Source organism: Cuculus canorus, chromosome 8 (genome assembly GCF_017976375.1).
Source record: "Cuculus canorus isolate bCucCan1 chromosome 8, bCucCan1.pri, whole genome shotgun sequence".
Lineage (NCBI taxonomy): Eukaryota > Metazoa > Chordata > Aves > Cuculiformes > Cuculidae > Cuculus > Cuculus canorus.
The window spans coordinates 18,438,948-18,460,035 of record NC_071408.1 but is presented as its reverse complement, the minus strand read 5'-3'; the positions used below and the strand labels follow the sequence as shown (position 1 = coordinate 18,460,035).

The 21,088-nt window shown below is 40.4% G+C and overlaps 1 protein-coding gene across 2 annotated transcripts in view; it reads left to right on the top strand.

Annotated features, from left to right (window-relative positions):
- Positions 1–21,088, top strand: part of CACHD1 (cache domain containing 1) — a 111,043-nt gene that overhangs the window by 28,047 nt on the left and 61,908 nt on the right. For both annotated transcript variants that reach the window (XM_054073278.1, XM_054073279.1), the window contains exon 2: positions 10,755–10,817. In XM_054073278.1, coding sequence (XP_053929253.1) covers positions 10,755–10,817 — 63 coding nt within the window. The remainder of the gene's footprint in view (positions 1–10,754; positions 10,818–21,088) is intronic.

Here is a 21,088-nt window from a genome sequence, read left to right as displayed (position 1 = left end):
TGGCCCCTAAGCCCTCTTGATCTCAGCAGCTGCCTTGGTGGAACCATCCCATCTTCTGGGACCCACAGTCAAGGACCCTGGAGCGCCCACCCTTGGTTTGCAGCCTCCTCAGTGAGTAAAACAATGAAGGTGCAAGATGAAGGACTTCTTCGGAAAACATCTGATATTTTTTTGCTCCTAGAGGCTGGGTATATAAATTCTCACAGAATGGCTTGGCAGGAGTGCTACAGAAAAAAACTGAGGCGAGTTTTGCTCTTCTTCAGCGCCTTCCCTCATTAAATCTGGAGCTTTTTCTCCCTTTTCTGGGGTGGAATCTACTCTGCTCTTGATTAACACTGGAGGTTTTGTTTGAGTTTTAGTTGTTGGGTTTTTTATACTCCCCCCTCTTTCATGTAAATAATGTCTTGCTATTTTGCTTGCTTTTTTTCTTTTTTTAATTAGAAGAATAAATGCTTGTATTCATGCACAAATTGCTTTGAAGTGCTGTAGGAATTCAATTCATGAGCCTCCCCTTAGTCTCAATCTTTAATTTCTTTAGAGAACTGATAACATCTAATGGCTCTGCTCTTTCCAGAAGATTACATTTGTTTTCTGCGGGTTGCTCTACCTCCTTCTGTGTTATCCAAGATAACAAGTTAAACGTGAGGAAGAACAGTTAATCGGCCAGCTCCCATTGAGTGTTCTTTCTAGGTTTTATTTCACAGAAGGGCGACTTATGTTGGACCACAACTCTGTGAAGGAAGGAGTGAAAAATAGTCCTAGGGGCTGATTGACCTCCCTTCAGCAGAAGCCAGATGAAGGTGGGTTGCTGGATGCTCTGGGCTGGCTTTGTTTGTCCCACAGAGCCTGGGGGTTGGTGCTGACCCTGGATGAACCTTGGCGATTCACCTGGAAAGGTGGCTTAGGAGTTTCTTTTAGAGATCATCATCTTTGCTTTACTGACCTAGAAAAAATTGGGGTCCAGGATAAAGCATTTACTACTTTTGTAGGTCTGTTTAATCTTGTTGATGATGTCAGATGGTTTTCTGGCTGACAAAACTTAACAGAGAAATTTTCAGATAATTCAGTGCGTTAGTGTTCTTGCTCCCCAAGTTCATTCCACCCCTGTTTTGGAAGCAAGAGGAGAAATATCCTATTCCCAGTGCTGCTTGATGGGTAATTATCTTTTCATTAGCAGCGAAGTATAGTGAAACGTTGTTTCCTAAAACTCACAGAGAGTACTGGGGATTTCAAATTTAAGCGTCAGAGTGCAAATTAAACTAACTCTTCTCTGCTCTTGTAAGCATCTGGTGACCCATGGTTTTAGTATGGGGGTCACGGCTCAGGGACTGGCACTGTGTCCTCAGGGAATCGGAGAAGTGCTAAGGTGGGACAGGACCTCCAGAGGTCTTCATGCCCTGCTTGGCCAGGGACCTGCCCTTTGGATAGTCCTGAGAATGGGACTCCCCAAGCTCCAGGAGTATGGGCACAGGGCAAGCTTTGGAGATGTAAATTATACTGCAAGGAGAGCCTCTTCCTGCACGACGGTCTGGCTGCTGCTGCCCTGGATGCTGTTTCCACTTACTCTTTGTAGGCAAACATAGATCCTTTCCCCTTCTGCACTCCTTAAGTTCCCATTGCTGCTGCATAAACCAGGTTTGGTTTGAGGAGTGTTTTGGGAGGCTATGCCTGCAGATGGGACATAGCCCCAGTATGTTCAGTAATTTCTTTCTAGTCCATAAAACATGCTGATGTTAAACTGGAAGATTTTTAATATATAAGCCATCCTTTAAATTTGTCAAGAGCTCAATTTTCTAGCCACAGCACCCATATGAGCCAGTGTGCCAAAACCAGCCGTGTGAAAATGGGAAAATGAGTTAACCTAGGCAGCTTGGCAGCCGGAGGCATCACGACTCTGGGCCATGCGCCTTTGTCAGGTGTGCGGGTTGCAAAGACCTTCCTTGGGTTTGGTGAGGTCTTGGACCTGGGAGCTGGTGTACCTGAACTCACCTCTTGTGGATGGTAGGAGGGGGTCTAGTTTAAATCCAGTTTAAGCCCTGCGTCAGTTTGAAATGTAACAGTTAATTATTTGAAAACTACTTTTCATCCAGGTTGGAGAGAATGAGATAATTCATCCAAAGTGTGAATACATATTCTTGAGTTAATGTGTTCGCTTCTTTTGGAATTTAATTAAGAAATTAAATCTCTTAAGAATGTAGAAGTACAAGGAATTGTTCCTGTTCCCTTGTCATGGATACCCTACTCCTGGAAGTGTTTAAGGCCAGATTGGATGAGGCTTTGATCCAGTGGAAGGTGTCCCTGCGCATGGCAGGGGAGTTGGAACTAGATGATCTTTAAGGTCCCTTCTGACCCAAAACATTCTGTGATTCTATATCAAAGAAAAATAAGGCAAAGGAGAAATGTAAAAAGGTAACTTTAAAATTGTTCTACTTATTAATACAAATAATATTATCATTTTGTAGTTTTTATTACAGCCACCGACTCATCTGGGAAGGTACGTATGTACAGACAGTCTTTGTCAGATTATTACTCCTGTGTTATGGGTGCTTTACCCGGAAACAGCTGAGAAATGGCTGCAGTGGATATTAAAGTTGTAAAATTCTGTGTCTTTGAGAGCTGCAGTATCAGACACTGTTCAGAAGCGCTGCAGCAGCGGTTGGTTGTAGGGGATGGCTTTTATGGTATTTATCGTGTGTATGTTGATAGTTCCTGCTGAGAGATCCTGAAAAATGATACTCTTGGACATTTTAAAAATAACAGTTCTGTAATTACGTTAGCATCAGCGCATTCATTTTATGCACAGAAGTTTAGTGTCATGATTTATGATCTATAAATTCCTATGTTTAAGCTTGTCATTCTAGGATTTTTTTTCTTTCCAATTCAAGTAGATCTCTTTTAGTACCTCACTCCAGCCTTACTGTTCCTGTGCTGCAGCATTTTTCCAAAGAAAATCCAGCAGCTTCTGGCTTGATTGTGTTAGAGAGATCAGGAAAGGGTACCGTGTGCTCTCTGTGTGTCTATATGTCCCTTTGGTTTTGGGGTTTTTTTTGACTTTGCTGTAAAATTACACAGTGCTAGCTGGAACATTACATAAATTGATCCATGCTTCTTCTGCATACTTTCTGTATATTGAATTCATGACTCAATTGGACAAGCACCATAATTATGCTAAAATGATATCAAGCTCTTTTGGCTATAGGATTGTATCTGTTTACATGCATTGGTCTGCTGCTTAAATGTTTACCCATTTTGAGTTAATTTGGCATGAGCTTGAAAACAAAACAGAAAAATGAAACCCCGGGTTTCCCAGTAGAATGAGTTTCAGCTCATTTTTGCTTCTGATAAATCCTCAAATTTACATTCTCTTTAAGGAGAAGAGGACTAACAAAATGCAATGAGTTGAAAAATATCTGGTAATAAAAAAGTTTTCAACTTGAGAAAAAACACATAAATATTTGAAGTTTCACATCATAGAGGCTGGAATGAGGAATAAATGTAGGGAGAAAAACTCCAATCCTATTGAGAAGACCATCTGCTTTATATTTTGAGGTTGGATAGCATAACTTTCCTTTCTCTGAAATACTACCATATACATTGTCATAAGTATAACCTTAGTCAAGTTGCATTGGCTAAATGAATAATCTTTTTAACATGTGGAACTAATTTTCTCAGGGTATTTTCCTCTTTCACTCTTTATTTCCTCTCTCTTCTCTGGTGCTTTGAAAAAGACGACAAAAAACCTGCCTGTTGCTGATTGCATTTTTGGCAGTTACTCAGTTTTCCATAGTTTTCTCTCTTTACAAATGCCTGAAGCTTTCCAAGGAGACAAGTTTAGGAGAATAGTGCTCTACTTTGACTTATTCAAGCAATGTCATACTGACATACCATCTCCCCTTCTGAGTGTGACTCTTGAAATGATCCCAAAGGCTTTTCCCTTCCACAGGCTAATGATAGTAGATTAATTATAAATGTTAAATGTGATGCCTTTTACCATCAAAATTAAGATCAAACCTAAATAGCAATTCTTTTCTTGTCTTTTGTGCTGCACAAAACATTTTGCCTCAGTGCTGGCCATAGAGCAGGGAGCAGAGATGTGATGGGCCAACTCAACACATGGCAGAAGGTAACAATAGCTCAATTCTTAAATAGTGACTTGGAAAGCAATCTTCATCAAGATAATAATTGGGAAGAGAGATGATGCTTTCCTGCTTAAAACTTTCTCAAATATTGGGGAATGTATGCACCCATGAGGTATGTGTGTGGGCATGCAGCGATACATGTCTGCAGACACGCAGACATGCATCCCGAATGCAGGAGGTTCCGTGTTCACTTTTCTTAAGGAAAAGCTATGTCTGCTAGTCTAAGCTTTTTCTCACAGTTGATTTTTTCCTACAAGTTCTTTCTCATTACAAATAATCTTGTGTGAATTTTATATGTAAAATAAGCAAAATCATTTAAATGAAGCCGCCAAAGAAACCTTTCTAATGATCATGTGGTTTAGCAACGCTCAAGCGATGTAGATCATTGTGCACAGACCAGCTTTGCCCATTAGTGACAGAGAGCTGCTCCGAGCAAAATGTAAATGGGTAGGAGTAAGCTGAGCCAAGACAATAGAATCATAGGCTGTGCTAGTCTTTCCATTTTCTTACGTTTTAACTAACGATGCTGCTTGTGGTGCCTGCTCTCCGAGGAGAGGCTGTCTGCACTCTCACCCCCTCAAGAGCACCTACCTGAGCTCAGCTTGTGAGCTCTGCATCATGTTTCTTTTTGCCTGCCTGTCTGATAAAGATATCTGTTGCTACTTGACAAATAATGTAATGAAAATAATTGATTAGATCCATCCTGAAAAATTGTTTTCTGAAAGACACAGAAAGACACAGGCATTTGCAGTGTGATGTTGGGACATTCCTTTTAGTTATGTAGCTGCTGTGTCTGTCCCTGGGCTGAGCGGGGTCTGCAATACCAAGCTGCTGCCGTCATCACCCTTGTCCAACTGGGTTTGCATTCTGCTGTGCTTTCTTCCAATTTACTTTAGTTTCTTATATGTATATTTTAAATTCTTAGAGAAAAGCATGAAGCATATCCTCGGTCTCATGGGAACCCGCTATTTAATGTTTCTCGGGTTTAGAAAATGGTAACAAAACATAACGTGATATGGCTTCAGACACTGCAAAAATAAACTCCAGACAGAAGCCACAGGTTTCCCTCAAAACAATCTCACTCCGCATGTTTCATCAAAAAAAGGATTTGTTATATATTTGTTTGCTCACCACTTTTTAAAACATTCACCTTTAAAATAAGAAATAGACTCTGGTTAGTAGCTGCCTGAAGTTTAAAACGTATTGCAGCCTCACTGAGCTAATACTGCATGTATTTGACACATGTATGTTTTGCTACTGCTATTTTGTCTCTTTTTTTTAATATTGTTGAGTTTTTTCATCCTGTCGTTGCCCTAATATGATAGGCAATAGCAGTCTACTTCCCCAATCTGCTGAAAGTTCTGGAGTTTTTTTTCCTCTTTATAACCTTGCAATATAGATACTAAAACAGCTTCGATATATTTACAGCTCAGTGGGTATTTTACTAATTCTGTTTTTGTTTTTCCTGATACTCTTTGTCTCAAAGAATGTTATTTTTGTCAGTAGGGAGACGGATTCATATCTCATCTGGCAAATACAGTGATGTGCAAATGGTTGACTGCTCTGCAGAGCAATTGGCGCTTGTATTTTGGTTGGGGACCTCAGAAGTTTGGGGTTAGTGGCTTATTTCTGTTTGTTTTGATGCACTGCTGACCAGGGGCTTTTGAAGTCTTTTCTCAATGCAGTGCATTGCTGCTGATTTTACTTTCATCTTAAGGATCTGAGGGAAGAAGCCAGTTAACAGTTTACTTTCTGTGCTAATCTTGGTTTAGAGTCATCTCCCAGATTTAAAATGTGATTTGCCTTCAGCTGCAAATTATAAATAAAAGTCTCCTAAGCCTTGTTAGAGCACAACACTAAGCTAAACCCGAGCTACCCCTTATCTCTGGCTGGGTAGGAAACCTGACTCCTTCCTACCCGGAGATGAGGGTTTGGGTGCTGTGCCCATTCATCACTGTCAGACCCCGACTGTGGGAGGCATTGGATGGCAGTGGCCCTGTATTCCCCAGCCCAGAGGACCCCAGCCCTCAGATCCTCTCATCACTTACCCATTTATCTTGCTTATCAAGTATTTGTCCTGTTGTTCAAAGCTAAAAGCGAGGCAGGCTGGTGGCACAGAGAAGCACTTGGTTGTGGGTAAAATCATTAGAGGATGGATCTAGGTACCACAGAAGAATATTTTCTAGGAACTTGCAAGTGCTTTGACCCAGACAGATAATTAAAAAGCTTAGGAAAGCAGGAGTCTCTGAAGTGCTCAAAACATGTATTTGTAAAACAAACCCCAGGTTTCTCAGGACTCCGGTCATCCTCTGCGGCTCTTAGGGACACATCACTTGGCTTGCCTGAAGTCTGCGTGTCTCAGAGCTGTCATGGATCGTCAGAAATCTGCAGTGGGCTCTGCAGACACTGTGGTTTTCTCTTTCTAGGCTTCTGTTTGTGTAGCTAAATATGAGAACCGTGTTCAGTAAGGGAAGGGAGGATTAGGAGTATGAGTGATGTGCCGAGCATTGTGCTGCAGCATTCAGGTGTTGCCGCAGGCGCAGGGACCCCAGGGATGGCGCAGGGCTTTGTGCTCAGCCTCTGTCAGGCCCACAGAGTTTAAAAGTGAGTATAAACAGCAGCTGATTGGTATAGCCAGAGAAGTGTTATTTCTCTCTCAGCATCCTGACATTTCAGTAACTTGAAAAGAAAATTACACTTTCACTCACTTTCTAATTTAGACCTGGCTAACTCTGGACTAATGCCATGTCTGAAGTTTGCATTTGGAACAAAGTATGGAAAATGCAGATGCCTCGAAACTCCTGAGTTTTGATGAAGTTTTCCATTTTGTTTTCTTCTGTATGTTGTGTTTGAAAACTGATGCTTTGTGGCAGCAATAGCTGGAGTGAATGAAGCAAGGTTTACTTGCCGTGCTGGCTTAGTGGTGGCAGCACAAAGGAGGAGTTGTTATAAAATGGTGGTTTCTAAAACAAATCTTGAAATTTAATTCCTAGTTTGGATAGGGGAAGAAGAAACTGCTTTTGTTTCCATTATTTTTTTTTTTTAAATCAAAAAAACTTTGTTTTCTCTGATGAAACCAAACCATTGGAGGAGTTGCAGTGCTGTGTGTATGTGCGGAGTTGACCAATGTTTAGTGAGAACCTGAATATTCATAAAGATTGAAATAAGCTTAAAATAGCTGATGATAGCAAAAGCAATGGAGAAAAAAAGTAAAATAAAATGCTGTTTAAGGGCTTGAGGTGGTGTGTGATGAGGAGAAGCTGGGAGTGGTGGTGGGATGCAGATATCTCCGTGTCCAGCTTGGCAGCAGAAAGACTCGAGGCTAAACCAGTGCTGCGGCTGCAGCCTTCATGTGTTGTGAGATCGACTGCTGGTGGGTTACGGCAAGTAATCCTCAGCAAGCATCTCACTTAACATATGCATAATTGTTCCTGTTGGAGTGAACTTTGCTGAGCAGATGGCAGCAGACTGACTCAATTAAACAATGAGGGGTGGGAAGAATGAGGTACAGATGTTAATGTGCTGTGTAAAATGTGATGGGCAAGTTCTCAATATTAAGGCTGTTTTCATAAGTTTGTGGAGCTGACTTACTCTTGGGTCTACGAAGTTCCCTTCACTTAGTTTGGAGGTTACCACTTAGCTCTGGTTTTCTACTTAGAAGTTAGATCACTTTTAAAGTTAATGAAATGAGCTTAAGTACGCAGGGAGATGTTTTTGGCTTTGGGTGCAGTTCTGCATAGGAGGTCTTGGACAGGGCACTCATGCCTCAAGCAGTGGAGCTGGACCCAGGCAGGAGATGAACATTTAACATGTAGCTTGGTGTACGATGGCTCACATTTTCCTGGGTGATTTTTCAGTCCTTACTTAGTTTTCTAGTGTTAGTTCAGGCTCAGTGTCTGTGATGATGGTTTTACTAACCGGCTCCCGCTACACCCCCCACTACCCTCCTGACACGCACAGAGCTTTTAATTAAAAAGCAGAAGGTACCATAATGTTTTCAAGTACTTGGTTAAATTATAAATCAAGCAAAAATAGGTAAAAACCTAGCCCAGTGGCCAAATCAATTCCTGCTGGCTCTGTGGCGCTTCTGTAGCTGTCTTTAGTATCTCTCTGGCATTATTTTGGAAGTTCATAAACACAGCTACGTGTTAAAGGGGTGAAAGAAGGGGTCAGCTTTGTGTTAAGGACAGAAAGGTCCATTCTCTGTAGCTAACGGTCTATTTCCTTCTTGTGCCTTTTGATGTCTGGAGACTAAATGCTGCATGGAGAGAAAAATTCAATTCATTTAAAACATTTTGCATCAGAAGGACTTGCTTTAATGTATCTTCTTCTGATGTTTAAATTATCTTTTCATCTCATGAGGGGGGAGGAAAAAAAGCTAACATGTTCGTGGTTAAAGTACCCAAGCAGAACTTTAAACAAGGGTCTGGAAGAAGAGGAAATCTCAATGTACAGGCAGCTTTTAAGAGTAGATGCCTTTTTTCCCCCTCCCCCCACCTTCTTCTTGGCTCACTGAGACTTGTAAACCAAAGAGATTTATTGCTACCCTTCCAAATGCTTCTTTAGAATTAAGAGATCAAATTTCTGAAATTCCTGAAGTCCTCAGGAGGGAGACGGATAAGGGAAAGTGATGATGCTAAGTGGAGCAGAGCACACTGAAGGGTTTTCCAGGTTGATTTTGCTGCATACAGCCTTACCAGGACGAAATCAGATAAACCTACACAAAGAAGACTGTCTCAATTGGGGACCAATGATTACACTGGATTTGGATGAAATTTAGACTCAACTAGTAATTGCAGTTGTTATTGCTGAAAGTTTTGAGAGCTGACTCTGGTTTATTACGTTGCTGTAAAAAAGAACCTTAGTAATTTCACAGCTGTCACCTCAAGGAAGGGATTCAACAGGGTCTTCGTGGATTACCGTCTTTTGCCATGTGTGGCTGTGCCTACAGGTCTTTCTGATGTAGTGTCCTGTGTTTGACTTAACACTGAGCTGATAGACATGCAATCCCCTGTCAGTGCAATCCCACCTCCCCTTAAGGTTGTAGAAAAAAAAAAATCCCATTGACTAATTTTTTTTTTTTGCCTCCTCCACAATCTAGGAAGGAGTTCACCCTCTGTGTTCTTTCTACTTATATCACAGATTTTTTTTATTTTTGATGTCATAAGATGCATTTCTGTGTCATTCTCTTTTACCTACGTAATGCACGGAAGGTCCAGTAAACGTTTCACAGGGTGCAATGTTAAAATACCATCTTGGGCCACCTGCTCCCATGGAGCAAGCCAACTCAGCTCCTTTTCGACTCAAGAGGGGCTGCCTGGCAGTTTTTTTCTGTGGCATATGCTAACAGCATCTCTTGGGTTTAGGCTGTGTGCATAGTGTGTTTCTGGTTGTAAACACCCATGTTTACAAGGAAGCTTCAGCATTTTAAGAAGGATCTGGTAGGAAAATTATTTAAGCTTCTGTATTGGATATCTTGCTTTCATAGAGGTTGCTTAGTAGGTGGTAGGGAACCTACTTATTTTCTTAAGAAACCTGCAACCCCCGCCCCGCCTTTTGGTTACCCCAAATGTGTAGCGTCCAGGATGCACCTGAGCTGGAGGACAAAAGAAAGTTAGAAGATGCTTCATAAAGTCAAAGTCTTTAATTTTTAACCTGCTTTTCAATATATGGTGGCCTAAACAACCTCAGCATATTAATTACTGTTATGATTATTGATAATTGATAACGAATGATGAATACTATGCTTATTTTGTGTGATAGTGTTCTCTCAAACTTCCATTGCATTATGCAGCCACCATATATTGCTGTAAAGAGAGATAGCAAATGAATATTTTAGGGACTCTTGTAGGTTTTTGGCCTCACTGTCCCTAAGGGGAAAGCTTCCCAAGGAAATGAGAGATCTTGAAAGAGAAGCCTAGGTCTATGAGGCAAACTTTTCAAGAATGCTGTTGGTGTAACCCAAAATCCTGCCAACCTTATTTTTAAGTCTGGAAGCAGAATATTAACCGGGTGTTGACTGTTTTTTCCACCATGTAACCACTGGTGATGGCATTGTGGCTCTTGCCTGTGGAGGCACAGCGGATGGAGGCAGCGGATGGGAAGCTTTCCCAGGGGAGGACACATTGCTCTCACTTCTGTCTTCTAATATGTCCTTTTTCTGCCATTAGTGAGCCTGGGTTTGTTGTGTTCAAAACCAAGTCTCATTTTTCTCCTTACCGGATACCAAATAATAGTCTCTGGTGTGTTAGTGGAAAACAAGTACTTTTAAAAATAGTATGTTGGGTTAAATATTTGCACCAGTAGTGGCTTTCAAATGCAAAATATTTTTGTTTTAGCACTTTATGTAGGTTCAGTAAATTAATAGATGTTTTGCAAAAAACTGTGTATGCATTTTCCTTCAAAACCAAAACGAGCCTCTTCATGCAGATACAAAAAAAAAAAAACAGGTGTATGGAGATGGGATTCTCCTGGGGTATGCCTGGCAATTGACTCTGCAGGTGAAACGGTCCTTTTCTGACACCATCTTCCTCACCGACGTGCCTTTTGGAGCTTCTTTAATGTGCTATTTATGACAAAAGGTCTCTTATGCATCCTTTCTGATTTTTCTTGCAGAGGATATTCAACTCCTTTCTGTACACGGAGAAAATATCAAATGGAGAAAGTGAAGTTCAACAGGTGAGTCCAAAAGCCCCTTCCTCGCTCCTGGTGCCTGGTGGCAGTGTTACAAAGCCAGAGGCAATTTAGATATTACAGCTTGACTGGATTTATTGTGGCCACTTTCCTAGTGTCCACCACCTCAGATAAATATCTCTATTTATATTCTATTCCATTTATTGGTATATGACTATGTGTTTGAGTTTTGCATTGCCATGAATCGTAGAATCATAGAATGATTTGGATTGGAAGGGATCTTAAAGGTCTTCTAATTCTAACCCCTCTGCGATGGGCAGAGGGACCTCACACTAGATCAGGCTGCTCAAGGCCCCATCCAGCCTGGCCTTGAACACCTCCAGGGATGGGGCAGCCACAACTTCCCTGGGCTAGCGCCTCACTACCCTCAGAATGAAGAAATTTCTCCTGTTTAGTCTTAAATCTCCCCCTCTCCTATTTATAGCCATTCTCCCTCACTCTGTCACTACATACCTTTGTAAAAAGTGCCTCCCCAGCTTTCTTATATGCCCCCGTTAGGTACTGGATACCCCCTTTGGGTACTGTGGAAAGGTTTTCCATCTGCTTTGTGCTGAGTCCTTCCCTTGGAAACAAAAGAGCAGAGGCAGAGCTGGGGCCCTTGTGTTGTATCTCACAGTAACTGACTGGCTCTCATGTTGAAAGTGTGTGTTTTTAAATTGTTTTAATTCAAAGCAAACCCACTAATACTGTTTATGAATGTGGAAATGGTATCAGTTGCTTTGTGTAAACAGCCGCAGCCTTGTGTATAACAGTTGTGGTTGAGGCGTTTTTTTTTGTAATTTTGTGGGGATTCTTCTTGCAGGAATGCATTTGAAAATTTAACTCTAACAATGAGATAATATATCTGAACACATGGGCTGCTTGCACTTTAATACATGCATATATTGGGAAAATTAGTTTTGACTCAATTCTAAAACAGATCAAATAGATCTCATTTTGTTATCTAAGGAATTGATATATTGATTCTGTATGCTCACAACTGCATCTTTGTGCTGAATGGGATGAGTATTGGTAGAAAAGGCAGCCACTGCCCTGCGTGGGCAGCCTCTACACCTGAACAAAGAACCAGCTTTTCCTTCCCATTTAAGCGTGGACTCTCTTGCACAACTTTCAGTGAGTAACCTGACCTTCCTAGACCCCTATCAAACCAGTTCAATAGGGAAAACGAATGTGCCTCAGAGCAGGGCTCTCCCTGGGGAAAAGGGAATGCTCTCCAGCCGTGCAGGTAGCATAATCTGTGCATGAGCTGTTGTTCCTGGTTTCCAAGAGCGTAAGAGTACATTGCATGCTCATGTGCGTTGAAACTGATTCTGTTAGAGAACTCTAAATTGAGTTTACTGTAAATAGTAAAATTACCAGACCTTTTTCCCAAGGAAAAAGTCAAAGCAGAGATGGATCAAATAGGATTATTTGATTTGATTATTATGGTTGAACTCGATGATCCAGTGGGTCCTTTCCAACCTGGTGATTCTATGATTCTATGATTGTGAATCCCTGCATACTCTTTTTAAACTTCTGGAGAGTTTGCCTTAGAGAGCAGGGCTCATCTCTTCTGTTTCAGAAGAAATGTGAGGGCTTTTGATGGGATTATGGTAAATATAGGAATTAAATTAATTTACAGGAAGTGAAATAGTTTAGGAAAAGTTATGCTGACACTGGATTTGTGTTTAACCAAATCCAGCTCTTTGGTGTAGATGCCTTGTCCCATACTGGCATTAAATTGAAGTGTATAACACTGTTAACACAGAAATTTGGTACATATAGAGCATGTGATTAATGATCTATAATTTAAATGAAACTCTCAGATTGACATCATACAAATTTTAAGGTGAATCTCTTGTACGTTTAATCATAAAAATAACAGGGTTTGTGTTGAAGATAAAACAGTGAAGTTCCCCTCTGGTACTGCTTTTGTCTGTGTGAGGTGTTTGGCGAGATACTGACGTGCGTGGGAAAAGAGAGAAGCCAGAGCAACACAATAATCCTAGTAAATCATGCTAATTCTGGTATTAACAGTTGCTTGACCCCACAGGTAATAGTATGTCAACCACTGTAAAAGGAGTTAGACTTTTCAGGTTTTACCTAGCTTTGGTTAGTTAGAAGACTTTTGATACAAGTTTTTCCTGAAGCTGGATCGTTTCATGGGAGTCTGTCCTATGATTCTAATTGACTGTAGAAATACATTTCTCATTTTCAGTCATCACAGATGAGATCATCACCTATAATACGAGAGTAAAAAATGTGACGAAGGATAAATAAGCCAGAAGGACATTCCCTTTTCTGATTCTGATCGCACTGCCTGTCTGTGTTATGCCACCTTTCCCACTTTGCTTCTCAAGTGAATTTTTTGTAAGACTTTCCACACATTTAATAATTATCCTTATTTTTACCTAGGTTTGTTTTTTATTAAGCAGTCATGAGTATGGATGGCATGACACAGGGGCAGCAGGTTTGCCATTAATGTTCTATCAGAACCCTTCAATTATTTTTTACATTGCCTCTCTTCCAAGAAACCCCCTAAATTATTTTTCTTTTTTGACTGCCTCTAATTGGAGAACACATAATTAAAAAGAGGTTATATGGAACTGAGTATAATGACATTCTCTTCTTTTCGTATGACTTGTGCCTTTTTGCCCCGGAGGTCTAGATGTGTTTGGTTGTGTATTTGAGTAGTTAATTTCATATAATTGTTATTAATTTATACAATATGAGCGTGTGTTCCTACTACTAATTTGGACATGCTTTTTTTTTTTAATCTATTGATGAAATATTGTAAGGAAATAAATTAAAATAGGTTGTCCAGATTATGATCCCATAGAAGAAATTTGCTGCTTGGAAAGGCATCATGCTATTGGTGATGCCGTGTGATTGATTTATGTGGTGCCCAAGGTTAGATGTTCACGAACAGTGATGGTTCAGCAGTGCAGTCAGGAGATGAACGCTGCACCCAGTGTGATGTGGAGCCCCAAATCCACCTTCAGGAGGCTTTGGCTTCTCTCTGAGTATGCACAGATGAGTGCTCGCATGCAAAGGGACCACGAAAGGGTAATTGTCACCCGAGTTTAAAAGTTTAAATATGAAACCATCCTGACATCTTAAAAAGAAGGGTTTGCTGGCTTTGACGTTGCGCTAGGATAACATTTTTCTTGAGTACTTCTGGGTGGTCTGCACACCGCAAAAGGGCCATGTGGGCTAGATTATACGTATCAGATGGCTTTTGAAAGCCAAAAGCAGTTTTTGGGTAACCAAGAAACTGGATTAATACTTCTTTGAAGTCTTAACTATCAATTCTCCACTTAGGAAAAGACGCTGCTTGTTTCCCTGCCACAGATGTACGTATTCACCCTAAGTTGACATTACCTACAGTGCTTAGACAGTTATTTGTGTGATGAATTCGAAGCTGTCAGAGAAGAAAAACGAGGCCCTGGTGAGGCATAATTACTGTGGTTAAAAGCTCAACAGTGAAGTGGAGAGAAGAATAATTGAGCACTTCTGTTTCATTAATAACTAGGTCTTTCAGTCCTAATGAATCACAAGCAATGTAAGTGGAGTTTTATGAGTAATAGTAGTACGTTGAGCAGTATCGTCTTGAGCAAATGCAAACAAATGTAAACAAATTGAATCCTGTGTCGCTCATTCCCGGTTTTGTCATTCATTAACATTTTCTTCGCAACTGATACCCGAAGGCAATTATTTACACATTTATGTCAGCTGGGATTTTTTTCTGGCAAGACCACTGAATTGTTGTGGGGGCTGGGTTTTTTTTATAACCAAACTGTGTAAATAATGACTTTGTTTGTTGAGAAAGTGTAAAACTACAGCTGTTGGCCTTCAGGCCTATTTAATACGCTTGGCTTTCTTCAAGCCACACAAGGAGTGGGTTGGCTTTTGACGTTAAACTGCTTATGCTTTTAAGGTCGACAGTTATAGAATTACTGTTGTATGTAACAGATGAAACATCTTTTGCTTTTACTAAGCTATTAAAAATTGGCTGGCAATTGCCAAAAATGACTTGAATTCCTTTCCTGTAAGTTATTTCAATGTCAGTGAACTTGCGTACAATATGGAAATTTAGTGGTGTGAACCAGAGATATGAATAAAGTGGAAAATGGTTAGTTTTATTAGGGGAAAATCTAGATTAGCTGTTTTCAAGGAAGCCAGCGTGTGTTCAGCGGCCTGCCAGACATCTGATTTCTGTGAATATGAAACTGGGCTCCAAGGAGGAGAGGGGACATGACACAGACCTGCACAGGAGCGTATTTACCAGCTTCATGCAGGGAAGTCTTGATGTGTTGAACTCTGGCAGAGAAGTTGGAGCTCAGCAACAGCGACATCTCTGTAGACAGAAATTCATAATCATTTATTGTGTTTCTACCCATGCATCCTGGGGAAAGAAGTAATAGCAGATAAATAAATTATAATAGTTGAGGTGGTCAATTGCAAATATGCATACTTCAGCTGAAAATCACCTGGAATATTCATGGGAATGCTCACTGCTGTTAGATGACTGGGAGGGACGGGGGCAGGGGGAGGGTTTTAATTTAGAATATGTGACTGCACAGGCAATGTGATATGCCTTTTGTCATTAGGTTTTTCCTTGTTTAATGTATCCTTCTGTCCTTGGAACTCCTGTGTTTAGAGCGAGAAGACTGTCATTCCTTTTCCTTCTAGCTCCTTCAGAGCATAATTATCATCCATAAAAATAGCAATAACAACCTAGAGAATGTTTTGCATAAGTCTTCTAGGAGCTGCTAGGAAATCAAAGGAAGTTGGTTAGGATGCTCAGGAACAGAAGTGTGAGGCAAACCACTGTTTTTACAGCTATGTCATTTTATTTGTAAGAGAACCGAATTACCAAAAGTATTTTTTTGAGAAATGGTATATTGAAAAATGTCTCTGAAAGCTTTAATGATTTTGGATTGAGTAAATTGTGTTTCTGAGTAATACAGAGAACTCTTCTGGCAATACAATTATTTTTAATTTAGAAATGCTTATGCTTTGGAGTTAATGAAAGTTAAGACTCTATGATCTTAAGGGTCTTTTCCAATCTAAATGATTCTATGATTCTAAACCAGACAGTTAAAAAAAAAAAAACAAACCAGAAATCAAATGATAGCTTACCTAATCTGAAGTGAAACTTACTTTGTTTTTTAAACTTTGCTACATTTGTCAATCTGCTAGAGAACTCTTTATCTGAATTTGGGGATTATTTTTTTCCATATCTGACTACAAACTTACAGATTCACTGTTCGGAGTTTTGCTTTGCATTGCTCCTGATGGACTAAAATAATTTCATACATTGATTTTACTGTCATACTTGGGCAGGTTCAGTGAAGTGTGTGTTACTCATTGGAGTTACAATAATTAGGAATTTTGCCCAAGTGCAAGGCAGCTGCTGAAGATTTCTTACCCTGGCACGACTCTTATTTTTTCACTTACTTTTAAATATATAGCACTGTATGAGTGAACAGCATGTGTTTATTTGCTTGTGAAGGGTTCTTCTCTGATGACTATTAAGGAAGTTGCATTTATAGACAGCATCAGCTTTAGCTCTGAAAATACAGTGAAGGGTGGAAGTTATGCCCTCTAAATCAGACACAGACACTGGCCAAGTTTGGGAGAGCACTCTCTAAAGTTCAAATTGCTGTTTTGCAAACTCTGACTTTGACAGAAGGAGAGCAGTAGACTAAGGTGAGTAAAAATCCCAGGTGGTGTTATTACTGTGGGTTTCTTTCATTGGACCCTTATGCTGTTGGGCTGCTGTCATCTTCTGGGTTTCTGGAGGACTTCCTCACAGCCCATGTGAAACTCCTTAGATAACACACCTTTATTTATAAGCCTACTTCAGAGCCAGACTTCTCTTGGTTTGGTTTTCAGTTTTTTTGATTCTTCTCTTACCAGCTGTGAGGTGATGGTATTATGTTCAGAACTGTAGTCATTTATTGTTTTCCCTTATTCTTCTTTGCCAGCTGGTTTGTGTTCTATTAGTTGTAGGGTTTTTAATAAGCTGTGGGACAGGACACAGCTATTTCTATGCGTGTGTTGTTCTCTGCGGGTTGCTTGCCAAGGCCAGCATCATGTCAGATGGCAGCTACACACAAGATGTTCTCTGTTCCTTCAGGAAGTGTCTTTGTTATAAAAATAATTAAAATAAGTTTAAGATCTTTTGCCATCACACTAGTGAAAGGACTCCTCATGACATAATTTCTTTTACATATTTTTTATTAAGATGGGATGTCTTTCTACAATCAAGCTGTGCCTCAGGCTGGAAGAAACAGTTGTGCTGGTGAAGGACATGGGCCATCAAGCACCTACCTGGCTTTACAGTGATAGAGATGAACACAGTTGCATCCTATGTCACCAAACTAGAATAACGCGTTTCCCTTGCTCTTCTCCTTTGTGGTGGAAGGGTGATGCTCTTTGCTGCTCTTGGCTATCTCTTCATGTCACGTGTCATTGATCGGTGCCCATGGCTGACAGCTTTGACAGTCATGCCAATCCAGCGCCAGACTCGTGCAAAACCAGCACAACAGCCTTGGAGAAACCAAATGTTGTTCTCCTGAGCAATATTCTTACTACAGATAGGGTCCTGAGGTATCTGCCCTGGGTGCTGCTCTGCTTGCTTAGCTTTTGTAGCAGCAGTAGGAGAAACCTCTGCACTTGCCATAATAGCTCTTCTCTTCGCTGGCAAGGTGCAAGTGTAAGACCTAGCTGACATTTCAGCGTGTGGTGCTTTAGATTGGATTAGATTTTTTATTTGGTTGGTTTTGGGCTGGGTAAAGACCGTTTGAACTCTTTTGATAGGAAATATACCAGCGTGTGTGTACTGAAGTATCTAGATTTTGCTGTTGAGCATGACATCTCCTTGGCTATGAAAAGTGATATGTTCACACAATGTTCAATTTTATGCCAATTAATTATAAGCCTTGTGATAAAAGACAATACTGCATTTAATGTATTTAAAAAATGTGTCCCTTTCTCTAATTTTATTGTACACAGTGTTTGACATCTTCCTTGGAGTAAATCTTGGGAAGCCTTGCCAAGGTTGTTGGCTGGTGGAAAACCTCAAATGAGTGCTGGTCTCTTTGAAGAAATGCACGCTGGAAAGTAGTTTCCTGCATTCTGATTGAGTGCTCAATAGGCTATTTTCAATGTCAGCCAGAGAAGTAGGAGTGGTTTGAATCTGTTAAAGCAGAGGTATGGGAAGAAGCTGCTGGTGATTCTATGATTCTTTCTTGAGCTGTGTCCCTGCTGACCTTGGGGGGGATCTGGGTTTGTACAGAACCAGTGGTTTCTTCACGACTCAAGCAGATTAAGAATAAATATGTCTAAGTTAGGAATCTGTAGACACACAGTAGTGTTAAGTTGTGATACAGTGGAAGCAGTGCCTGGTGGACATTGGAGAGAGGTACTTTTGTTCCAGGTTCTTCTGGTTCCCCGAGGGGATTTAAAAATAAAAATACTAACTAAACTTTTCAGCGTGTGAGCAATACTTTTCGAGGATCCCGGCAGTGTTAAATCCCCAGCTGTGAGTTGGTTATGACATCCATGCCTGTCAACTTCTTTGATACATATTTTATATACAGTCTTGAAAACATTAAAAATATCTTGGCTTTCAAGATACAGCCAGAAATAAAATATAACTTTGGAGTGCTGCTTTCCCTTAGCGCTCTCTGAAAAGGGAAGGCTTCAGAGCTGTGGAGCTTTGAGGGGAACACAGCTTTAAAAAAAAAAAGCTTGAGGGAAATATGCAAATGAGGAAAATGTCTCTGGGAAAATTAGAGAACCTCACTGATGTTGTGATGAAAGGTTGTCAGTGGAGATGGTGACAATTGAAGTGCATTACCCATGGGTGCTGCGGTAATAGAAACAGGTGTTACCGTCCAACCTGTCTGCAAACTGGAACGCTTTGGCTGCATGCCAGCTGCCAGAAAAAAATATATTAAAAAATAGAGCTAATGGCCGCATTGTTCAGAGCAAGCACTCATTTCTCATTACTCAGTTCCTTAAAATTAAAGAGAAAATACAGAAATACAAAAAAAAAAAAAAAAAAAAGAGACGAGAGGAATGCCAAGCAAGGCTTTCCCCCCCACCCTTTGTTTTTTTAAAATGGGGTGAAGAGCACTTTGGGAATAGACCTGAGGATAAAAGCATTTTATGTCATTCTGAAGGTATCAAGATTTATTCTATTCTTCATTAAAATGTGTGAATTTGAGCATTTCTGTGGGAGCAGGAAATACCTGGCGTACTCCCTATGTGCCCAAGAGTATACTGGAGCATGAGATGTGAGGTGTCTGTCCCCTTTTTTGTGCCAGGTTTGGGACACAATTTTCCATTTTGCCTTAAAAATGTTTTAAGCAATTATGTCAGGATACTTTCATAGTTCAGTGCTCTCTCCTTTCCTTATTTGCTATCTCTTTCTTTCTGTACCTTTTGAGGTTTTATAACCACTGTGACGTGGGTCTTGGCATCAGTCAGTGCGCAGCAACTGTTCTGCTCTAGGTGGATTATAAAAAGCAGGGTACATGTTTGAAAAAAATAGTCATCTTTCGGCTAGAGATTTTAGGTTTTTATTTAGAAAAATGAGAAGTTGATGATTTAAGCCTGCAGCTTGTAATCTGACAGGCTGTAGCAACTGAGAGCATCGCTTTGCAAACAGAATGATGTTTCTGAGCTAATAATGTGAGTGTGCATGCATGCATGGGCATGCAAGGCATAGATGAGGAGCTAGGAAGTATGTACTTTTTGCTGTTGTTTTAATCATGGATAGCTGGAATGCCTGTTCACTGTCATGGATTTTTGCACTCCAGTGAAGCCCAACTATGGAAGAGAAATTAAGTTAGTTTTGTTAGCCTTCATCCGGATTATACTTTTCAGTTTGATGAGTTAGAACCGTTTGATTTTAGTAATATTTCAGCTGATTAGTGTGTTACCCTTAGGTTCTTAGCATGATTTATTCATTATAATCAATTTTCAATGGAAGATTGCTTTTGGATCATCTTAGCATTGGTGACTTTGAGTTAGCTGGTTTTGAAGTGGCTTTGATTGTTGCAAGAATTCTTTTGCTATCAGAGTGCAGTGGTTTGAGGGTTCTTCAGAACAGACAAACTCAGTTCTTCCAACCTTGTTTGCGTTTATGGGCAGGGAATAGATGTTTGTGGGGCTCTGGGAGGCTTCAAGTCCCTTGTTGCTCACCTACACCTGCCCCGACTGAAGTGCGGGATCTCACTTACTAAAAGTAATGTAATGACTTTGAGCTGCTTAGAGGTGTTTTGATGAGAGAAGCAGTTTAGCTACTAAGCATTTGCTTTTTATTGGCTTCTGAGGTACAGGCTCTTCTGAAAAACCGATTTGTTAGATCTTCAGACTCCACACAGCAGGGTAAAATTCAAAGGCTGTGGGGTGCTTTCATCATTCAACCTAGAAGGTGAAAACTCATCAGCATCGAAACCTCATCTTGTACAGCATTCATTTATCAGAGAAAAGCAGTGATTACAAGCAAGAATCCTGCTCTGGTGCTCTCTGTTAGTATTTTGTTACTGTTAATGTTGGTCATGTGGTCCTCTTTTTCAGCAAACTGAAACTTTCTCCCATTTTCATGATTTCATGTAGGGACACCAGGAAAGAAGTGTACAGATGCATGTATCTGATTTAGAGAGTGCTTAAGCACAAGTATTTCTTTTGCCCAGACTGAGAGAGGAACTTTATAAAACATGAAACTTAAAAGGCTTCCATTTAGGAAATTTGGTTGTGTATGTTTGGGACCCTCTGGAAGAATACACTTCTCAAGGACGCAATTTAGGATTAGAGTCAGAAAAAAAAGAAAGTTTACCAGAAAATAGAAAAGGAACTCCCAGCAGCTTATTATTGAACAACTGGGAGCAATTTAATAGTGTCGGATGCCTAACACGGAGGAGACCATTAATAGTCATCTGGTGCCTTGTTAATAAATCATTCTAGAAAACTAATTAGATATAATTCTGTGAGTCATTTGAGCAAGGTCCTATTAAAACTTGTGCTCCTAGGAGACCTGTCGTTTTGCTGCAGCATTTGCTGGGAACAATGGAGGCAAAGGCATTGCTGTTATCAGTGTGGGCCTCGTTATTCGCATAACAAAATAAATCATGATGAAATGTCCTGTTAATAATAGTTAGGAAAGACATTTGTTAGTCCAGAGGATCTGAAACAGCCAACTGCGTTTCTCAGTGCACAAATGTAGTGGCACCATTAAATAAATCATCCTGGTAGAGTTTGGA